This window comes from Colobus angolensis, unplaced genomic scaffold, assembly GCF_000951035.1.
Source record: "Colobus angolensis palliatus isolate OR3802 unplaced genomic scaffold, Cang.pa_1.0 Scaffold116, whole genome shotgun sequence".
Taxonomy (NCBI): Eukaryota; Metazoa; Chordata; class Mammalia; order Primates; family Cercopithecidae; genus Colobus; species Colobus angolensis.
Genome location: NW_012112697.1, coordinates 4,307,594 through 4,317,507, shown reverse-complemented (window position 1 = coordinate 4,317,507; position 9,914 = coordinate 4,307,594). Strand labels below are relative to the sequence as shown.

Here is a 9,914-nt window from a genome sequence, read left to right as displayed (position 1 = left end):
GGAGGCTGAGGCGGGCGATACCTGAGGTCAGGAGTTCAAGATCAGCCTGGCCAACATGGTGAAACCCTATCTCTACTAAAAATACAAAAATTAGCCGGGCACATGGGTGTCAGGTGCCTGTAGTCCCAGCTACTCGGGGGGCTGAGGCATGAGAATTGCTTGAACATGGGAGGCTGAGGTTGCAGTGGGCTGAGATCACGCCACTGCACTCCAGCCTGGGCGACAGAGCAAGACTCTGTCTCAAAAAAAATAAAATTGGGGCTGGGCACAGTGGCTCATGCCTATAATCCCAGCACTTTGGGAGGCTAAGGCAGGCAGATCACGAGGTCAGGAGATTAAGACCACCCTACCTAACATGATGAAATCCCGTCTCTACTAAAAATACAAAAAATCAGCCGGGCGTGGTGGCATGCGCCTGTAGTCCCAGCTACTCAGGAGGCAGAGCTTGCAGTGAGCCGAGATCATGCCACTGCACTCCAGCCTAAGCAACAGAGCGAGATTCTGTCTCAAAAAAAAATAAATTAAATTAAATTAAATATAAAATAAATAGAAGTGATTGACTCAATTCTTTTAAAGTTTTCCAAATAGTAAAACAAAGAGAGCATATAATATGCCTTTTAGGGCTGCCTTTGCCTCATAATGCAATTTTAATTTTACCATTTGAGTTTTCTCTGTTTTTATTTGATACTGGTACCAAAACTGCCTCCATAAAAATTTGAGTTTAAAATCCACGTGTTTAACTTAGTATGTTAAGGTTTAAAATTTTATTTATGTATTTATTTTTTAATAGAGATGTGGTCCCCCGCTATGTTGCCCAGGCTGGTCTCAAACTCTTGGGCTCAAGCGTTCCTCCCACCTTAGCCTACCAAAGTGCTAGGATTACAGGTGTGAGCCACCGCGTCTGGCAATCCAAGTGTTCTTTAGAAGGAGAAGATAATTCAGGGTGCCACAATAATTATTTCCACATCTTTTTTTTTTTGTTTTGAAACAGGATCTCGGCCAGGGGCAGTGGCTCACTCCCTGGAATCCCAGCACTTCGGGAGGACGAGGCGGGTGGATTACGTGAGGTTAGGAGTTAGAGACCAGCCCAGCCAACATGGTAAAACCCCGTCTCTACTAAAAATACAAAAAACTAGCTGGACGTGGTGACGTGCACCTGCAAACCCAACTACTCGGGAGACTGAGACAAAAGAATTACTTGAACTGAGGGGGCGGAGGTTGCAGTGAGCCAGATCGCGCCACTGCACTCCAGCCTGGGCAACAAGAGCGAAACTCTGTCTCAAGAGAAAAAAAAAAAAAACAAAAAAAAACAGGGTCTCATTCTGTCACCTAGACTGGAATGCAGCGGCATGATCACGGCTCACTGCAGCTTCAACCTCCTGGGTTCAGGTGATCCTCCCACCTCAGCCTCCAGAGTAGCCGGGACTACAGGGGCACACCACCAAGCCACCTGGCTCATTTTTTGTATTTTTCTATATAGAGATAGGGTTTTCCCATGTTGCCCAGGCTGGTCTCGAACTCATGGGCTCATGATCTACCCTTCTCTGCCTCCCAAAGTGTTGGCATTACAGGTGTGAGCTACTACACCTAGCTTCCACATCTTTTCATGTTTAGTATAAGAAAAACTTCTCCTGATTAGAAAAACAGGTAAGCAGGAATACGTACTACATACAGGAAAATACCAAAATAAAAGATAATACTGATCAATTCATTTACCTAAAAAACTAGCTAAAACTAGCTGGAGTTCACAAAGACATTCCAGATTTGCTACCTGAAATGTTACATTTTTCTTAATTTAGAGCAGGGGTCAGTCAACAAACTACAGCCTACCTGTAAAATCCAGCTCTCTGCTGTTTTTGTATATCAAAATATTTTTTTCATACTAGTTCCCAAGTTTGTTGTAAATCAATTTTATTGAACACAGCCACACGACATATTGTCTACGGCTAATTTCATGCTAAGGGGCAGAGGTAAGCAGTTACCAAAGATTCCATGGCCCACAAAGTCTAAAATACTTACCATCTGACCCTTTACAGAAAAATTCTGCTTACTCCCGATTTACAGAACAAATAGGAATATATGCCATGAGACAAATCCTCAAGTCTTTACAAAACAGTAGTTTTAAGACCAGAAAAACATAAAAATTCTGAGCTAAAAGTTCTAGATATGTGACTCAATACATGTGTAATCTTGAGCAAAATCACTCTTAAAATACTGGGCTTACAATATCCAAGATAAAAGACATATTTCAGTTGACTTACCTAATATTCTTGTCATTATTCAATAAGAAACGACCCAGGATATTTATGGCTAGGACCTAAAGAGAAATAGCATAGGTCAAAATTTAGGAAAACTAAAGTTTTATATTGTTTCCTGTGTTTAAAGGATAACTTTCTGGCCTCTGGTGCTTCACAGACTGCTAGCCAACAACAACAAAAAAAAAAACTGGAGCCGAGCACGGCGGCTCATGCCTGTAATCCCAGAACTCTGGGAGGCCGAGGCCGGTAGATCACAAGGTCAGGAGTTCAAGACCAGCCTGACCAACATGGTGAAACCCCGTCTCTACTAAAAATATAAAAATTAGCTGGGCATGGTGGTGCATGCTTGTAATCCCAGCTGCTCAGGAGGCTGAGGCAGGAGAATCACTTGAACCTGGGAGGCAGAGGTTGCAGTGAGCCAAGATCGTACCATTGTACTCCAGCCAGGGCAACAGAGCAAGACTCTGTCTCAAAAAAAAAAAAAAAAAAAGGAAAAATCTAAAGGCAAACTCTTAAAATCATACACTAAAGGTAAGTGCTGGAAGGTCGTTTTAATGTTTTGACAGTGTTTTGTTAGTGGAAAAATAATATTAGTACAGCCTCTTTAGAGGGAAATCTGGAAATAACTATATTTAAAGTGAAAGTATATTCTCTGTTTTATCAATTTCACTTTTAGGAACTGATCTGCCAAACAACTGTACATATAGACCAAAGTCTACTGTGGCACTACTGATAACTGCAAATGATAGGAGATATCCTAAAACTCCGTTAATAGCAAATTTGCTAATTATACTATGGCATACCCATGCAATGGAATGTCACGCAGCCGTTAAGACATAATGCATTCTGACACATGGTTCAATCTTGACAACATTATGTTAAATAATATGCTTATCAAAAGGATAAAAACTGTATGATTCTACTTATATGAGGTAGTGTGATATGTTGAAATATATACTTGGTTTTTGTCCCTGTTTCCTGGCATACAAATCCTAAATCCCTTGGAATTTCCTGTGTGACAGCATCTTTAGTTCTAATGATATGACTCTCAATGGGCTCCTCAGATAGCCTCAGAATGGAGACTAGTTGCCAGGGGAACAACCATGATATTAGAAGGTTGGAACTTTCAGTCCCATCCCCCGACCTTGGGGAGGGGAGAGATGCTGAAGGTTAAACTGATCACCGATGATTTAATCAATCATGCCTGCATAATGAGGCCTCCAAGAATCTGAAATGGACAGAGTTCAGAGGAGCTTCCAGATAGCTGAATATGTGGAGCTTCCTGGAGGGCGGCACATCTGGAGAAGGTATGGAAGCTTTCAACCCCTTCCCACATGCCTTGCCCTGTACATCTCTTCCATCTGGCTGTTCATCTATATCCTTTATAACAAACCAACAAGCATAAGTGAAGTGTTCCCTGAGTTCTGTGAGCCACTCTAGCAAACTAACCAAACCTGAAGAGGGTTTGTGGGAACCCTGACTTAACAGCTGGTTGGTTAGAAGCACAGGTCACAACCTGAGCTTGGGAGTGGCATCTGAAGTTGGGGGGGCGGCAGTCTTGTGGGACTGAGCCCTCAAATTGTGGGATGTGACACCTTTTTTTTTTTTTTGAGACGAGTCTTGCTCTGTTGCCCAGTGGAGTGCAGTGGCGCAATCTCGGCTCACTGTAATCTCCGCCTCCCAGGTTCATGCCATTCTCCTGCCTCAGCCTCTCTAGTAGCTGGCACCCGCCACCACGCCCGGCTAATTTTTTTGTATTTTTTTTTTAGTAGAGACAGGGTTTCACTGTGTTAGCAAGGATGGTCTCAATCTCCTGAACTTGTGATCCACCTTCCTCAGTCTCCCAAAGTGTTGGGATTACAGGCCCACGCCCGGCGGGATGTGGCATCTTATCTCCAGGGAGACAGTGTCAGAACTGAATTCAATTAGAGGATACCCAGCTAGTATCTACCAGAAAACCGCCTGATGTATAGGGAAATAGCCCCAACACATATGGTGTCACAAGTGAAATGGTGGAGCTGGACATGATGGGCACATTACTCAGGAGGTTGACGTGGGAGGATTGCTTAAGGCCAGGAGTTCAAGATCAGCCTGAACAACCGAGAGAGACCCTGTCTCTCTAAAACAAAACAAAAAAGAAGTGAAGTGCTGAATGACTCTGTGAGAGTAGACAGTAAAGAGTAGAAAAAATATTTTGGGTTTTTTCTTATATCTCTTCAGAGGTACCTGAGAGTAGTCAAATTCACAGACAGAAGTAGAATGGTGGTTGCCAGGGACTAGAGGTAGTTACAGCATGGAGAGTTATTGTTTAATGGATACAGACTTTAAGGCAAAAAAGTTCTGGAGATAACTTTTTACACAACGAGTGTACTAACTGTTCATTTAAAAATGCTGAAAATCGTAAATTTTGTGTTATATATATATTATCACAATTAAGAAAAAAAGAACAAGACTTATCTCTATACATGAATTTGGAACTGGCTCCAAGATAATGTTAGGTGAACAAAGTACGGTGCAGAACAATATATATGGTATGTCACCATTCTGTTTGAAAGGTGGGGAGAGGAAAAGAACTTAACCCAAATTACTTTGGTTATCTGACTAGATACTATAATGCTAAAGACAAAAAGAACTGTACACGAATATTATACTCTAGTACATTTGTTTTTTACAAGGCTATGGGCTAACAGTTTTTTTTTTTTTTTTTTTTTTTTTGAGACGGAGTCTCGCTCTGTCGCCCGGGCTGGAGTGCAGTGGACGGATCTCAGCTCACTGCAAGCTCCGCCTCCCGGGTTTATGCCATTCTCCTGCCTCAGCCTCCCGTGTAGCTGGGACTACAGGCACCCGCCACCTCGCCCGGCTAGTTTTTTGTATTTTCTAGTAGAGACGGGGTTTCACCATCTTAGCCAGGATAGTCTCGATCTCCTGACCTCGTGATCCGCCCGTCTCGGCCTCCCAAAGTGCCGGGATTACAGGCTTGAGCCACCGCGCCTGGCCAACAGTTCCAATATTAATAAATGACAGAATGAACAAATTCATGAAGGAGAAGGGACAACTCCTCTCTATAGAAGAATTCCAATTATTTAACGAGGAAAAAAATGAGGGAAATGGAAAATTTGTCATTAGAATACCATCTTAATAATTGTTGTGGGCAAGATCCTCTGGTGGATACTAAAACTGATAGGTAAAAATCTGAGGATAGGATGTTTACACAGTCTCAAAATATCTGCCAAAATATTTTTAATTACAAAGGAAAAAATAATGACTTTACAGTAGAAAGACCCAGCAGACACCATCTCAACCAAATGATCAAGGTTAACATCAACAATGATAAGACAAATATATTCACTATATTGCTACATCTAAGATCTCCCAAAGTTTCTTATAATCAATGTTAAGCCTTCAGCGGGAAGGAATGGTATTTCAGATACCAAAAATCAAGCATTCCACATTTTGCATCATTCTTTCTTAAAGTTGAGTTCCAAATGGAATACAATTCTGAAGTACTCCAGTCCAAGTCAACCATTCTAAATGAAACATTTAGGGGGGAAGAAAAGATTTAAAATGACTTACACGCAATCCACTCTCTGACTTAATATCCATGATAGTCAAAACCGTTTCATAAAGAATAGCATTTCCTACATTTTTACTAGTCTCAGTATTAGTGGCAACCTGAAAAGACATATCAAGGGCAGTACGTAAGTGATAAAAACAATGCTTCCAAAAAATATCCACAGGTAACAAGAGGCATTTTGATTACAGCTATGAATGAGGAAACACAAATAAAAACTGCTCCATATAACCATAATCATTCTACTCCCTGCGAAACTAAAATAAATATTTAAGTTTGGTCTACTCACCTGTGCTAATATATCATTCATAGCTTCACTTGAATCATCATCATTTCGTCCTAAAATTCTTAATAACCGCAAAATGCGTACCTAATGTGCAAAATATGAGAGGTGTCAACAAAATATGTCTCACACAAAGAAATCTCATCTTGGTATGAAATTCAAATGACTAAATGAAGTCTTAGAACTTCATTTGAAACCATTTATTCATATCAGAAATGGTCAAAAATCAAACAGAAGAATTGAAAACATTTTCTTTAGAGAAGCTATAAATGCTTCTACATCTAATAAAGTTATTATAAGATAACCCACACTTCAGTACTCCACAGCTAAAGGATACTACCACATACTACCACCTGCAGAGCTATAGTAAATAATTCAAACAGTAAATGATTTTGACTATTAAAACTGTAATTTCAAGTGGGACACAGTGGCTCTCGCCTGTAATCCCAGTACCTTGAGAGGCTGAGGTGGACAGGTTGCGTGAGTCCAGGAGTTTGAGACCAGCCTGGACAACATGGCAAAACCCTGTCTCTACAAAATATACAAAATGAGCCAGGCACAGTGGCGTGCACCTGAAATCCCAGTTACTTGGGAGGATCACTTGACCCTGGGAGGTCAAGGCTGCAGTGAGGCAAGATTGTGCCACTGCACTCCAGCCTAAGTGACAGAGCAAGACTTTGTCTCAAAAAAAAAAAAAAAAAAAAAGAACAAACCTGTAATTGTATCCTCACAATCTAATACAGAATTGTGTCACTATTCATTAATATAATTAATCAATTAACTACCAAATTTCTACTCAACACAAACTTAAGAGGAAGGAAATGGTCTACTTAAAAGATATTAAATTCATATAACATTTATTAAAACATTCTTTCAACCTCACCTGCAAAAAGGGGTCACTGATACCAGAAACATCATGTTCTGGTGAATATCCGGACATGATGAGGTTCTTTAAAATACGAACTAATTGGGGCACAAGCTGCAGAGAAAGATGCATCAAAAAACAGTGAATATTGAAGAATATCTCATGAATAAGCAGGTCCTTTGGTTTAGAAAAAGGATGTAAGGGTCCGAGTCCAAGCAAATTCTACTGATTTAATATACTAGCATACTGCAGATGTTTGATAAACTTAGGAGTAAATTAGGCCAATATTCAAGAAGAAGCATGTATTTTATCTGGATAAAACCAAACCAGACTTTTTTATGCCAGAGTTATATGTGAAGATATTACAAATAATACTGGGTCAGAAAGCCTATGGGAACCAGGTAAAACAGATGCCTGTGGGGCATACTGCATTTCTACTTCTGCAGAACTTGACATGCCTAGGTGGCAAAAACATGTTCAGTTTTCATCCATTCAAACATTTGCATATAACATGTCATCACACCAAAATACAACTGGTGATCTTATTAACATTATAGCTTTAGAACATACAACCTCAAATAGAGAAAAAAAAACTCTTAAGATAGAAGAGTTATACCCTTTTCCAACAAACAACAGGGAGTACCAAAGCTGACAACAGTAATACAGTAATCAAATGGAAAAGACACATGAAAAAATTACATCTTTCATCTTAAGAGATATCAAGGCCATGAATAATTTCCTCTTCCTATTCTTAACTCATATGATACAATTTTTTTAAATTTCAGGACTTATTTACATATATGGCTTTGTGGTCTGTTTACTCATCTTTTCAATGAGACTATACATTCCTTATAATCGGGAATTTCCTTCCTGTCCTTCCTTTATCTATTAAGAGTCCTAACACATTGTAAAAGCAATTTTACTGTCAAGCCGAAGATGCTTTAAATATTGGCACTCATTTCATTTCTGTCGATCAATTACTCGATATTAAAACGAAAGTTTTGCCGCAACAGGAACTTTTTACGTTTCCAACTAAAAACCCAATTTTTAGCTATATAAACAACTTTAATGACCAAAAATTAGTTAAAAAGTGTGCAAAGTGAACCGCATTGCATCTCTTTCGCAGGCAATTTTAGCTACAACTCTGCTGCAACTCAATTATTTTTTCTCACTGTATTTAGACTCTGTCCCTTCCCTACTCCTCAAGCCTAAAAGAGGATCAAGACTGAAATGAAAAGCCAAGCTATATCCAACGCATGCACTCAAAGCATTCAAAACATTAAGGCCAGTTCTAAATACAAGAAAACACAATATGTATGAATTTAAGTAAGGTGAGCCATAACAGTTCGGAATTAATTCTTATAAGTCACCTAAACAAAAGTCTAATTTGGACAACTCCAAATAAGACAAATCTAAGCCATGGAGATCTGTAAATTCATTACATCTGTCAACTATGGGCAAAGTTATATTAGAGATAATAATATACCTTTTAAAACCGCTTTAAATCAATATTTTTGTAATAAAATGAAGACCAAGTAGTTACCAAGCTTATTTTGCACACTTCCCAATGCTCATAACCCAAGTTCTTTTTTATCTGGTTTATTTCTTGGAAAAGTCATTTTTCCTTGGGCTACTAAATTCAGAAATTGTTTTATCCACTGCCAAAAGGCCAGCACATCACATAAGATTACCCTGGGACACAGAGCACAAATGTCTGAATGTTCAGCATACAATTCTTGGAACCCAGTTTCATTTTTCAGACAAAACTGCAAGTTATTAAAACTGATGACAGGACAAACAAAATAAGATGACATAGGGAAAGGCTGCAGCCATGAAAATCAGTTGGTGCCCACTACTCTACCTCAAAATCCTTTTAATATTCCAAAACTTCTGTGTAAGAGTAAGTACGGGTAAGGGAGAAATAAAAGCTCTAAGTCTGAACTGAAAGCTCAGCAGTACATACAGAGCTTTTTAAAGTATGAGGTTACCCACATACTGTTCTAAAATATCTACTTCAAAAAGCAGCAGCATTTTGTGTCAAAGCTCCAGACTAATCTGGAATTGCCATCACCAAAGCCACTGGAAAACTGCTCAAAGTCTCTCAAGTAAAGATAAAGAAAAGGCAGAGAAGAAGGTTTACAATTCAGGAAAGGCTGCAACTGAAATCCAAGGCTGACTTTGGAGTCAGGAGTTTAAGTGACGGAACAAAAACTAGACTAGGAAGTTAGCCAAAAATGCTAGAACAATAACTCACAGTATTAAGCACAGCTTCAGCATTAGTATATTTTAAAAGCCACATTTGTGGATGGATACACAAAAGCTACTAAGGACCTAATGCCAGCATGCACCATCTAAAAGAGGGTTAATTCTTACCTTTTCATTCTAACATACAGCAGGATTCCAAACAGACAACAGGAACAAAACATACAAAGCAAGCATTAGGGACAGATACGGGTCTCATACTATATTACAATAATTTAATCAACACATGAACATCTAAGGGAAAAAAAGCCAAAAAAAGACTCCTGTTAGAGCCTTACTAGATCTAAAGTATAAAGCGAGTCCTATTTATGGAATGACCAGCATCCTATAAAAGAAGTTCAACACATATAACTACCCAAAGAACAGTCTTCCTCTGAGTCCTCCTTACTACTGTCTTCTAAAATTAAGTGGAGAAATAGAAATGTCCACTTTAAAATACTAGTTAAAAAAAAAAAAGGCCGGGCGCAGTGGCTCACGCCCGTAATTCCAGCACTTTGGGAGGCTGAGGTGGGTGGATCATCTGAGGTCAAGAGTTCGAAACCAGCCTGGCTAACATGGTGAAACCCCGTCTGTACTAAAAATACAAAACAAAATTAGCTGGGCATGGTGGCGGGCATCTGCAGTCCCAGCTACTCGGGAGGCTGAGGGAGGAGAATCACTTGAACCCAGGAGGCA

The 9,914-nt window shown here is 39.6% G+C and overlaps 1 protein-coding gene across 3 annotated transcripts in view; it reads right to left on the bottom strand.

The window, feature by feature from the left end:
• Window positions 1-9,914, bottom strand: part of AP1G1 (adaptor-related protein complex 1, gamma 1 subunit) — a 95,354-nt gene that overhangs the window by 31,341 nt on the left and 54,099 nt on the right. For 2 of the 3 annotated variants that reach the window (XM_011961848.1, XM_011961856.1), the window contains exons 7-11: window positions 9,351-9,359; window positions 6,996-7,091; window positions 6,119-6,199; window positions 5,832-5,930; window positions 2,262-2,317 (exon numbers count right to left, since the gene is read on the bottom strand). In XM_011961848.1, coding sequence (XP_011817238.1) covers window positions 2,262-2,317; window positions 5,832-5,930; window positions 6,119-6,199; window positions 6,996-7,091; window positions 9,351-9,359 — 341 coding nt within the window. The remainder of the gene's footprint in view (window positions 1-2,261; window positions 2,318-5,831; window positions 5,931-6,118; window positions 6,200-6,995; window positions 7,092-9,350; window positions 9,360-9,914) is intronic. The other variant, XM_011961862.1, reaches the window with a different exon arrangement.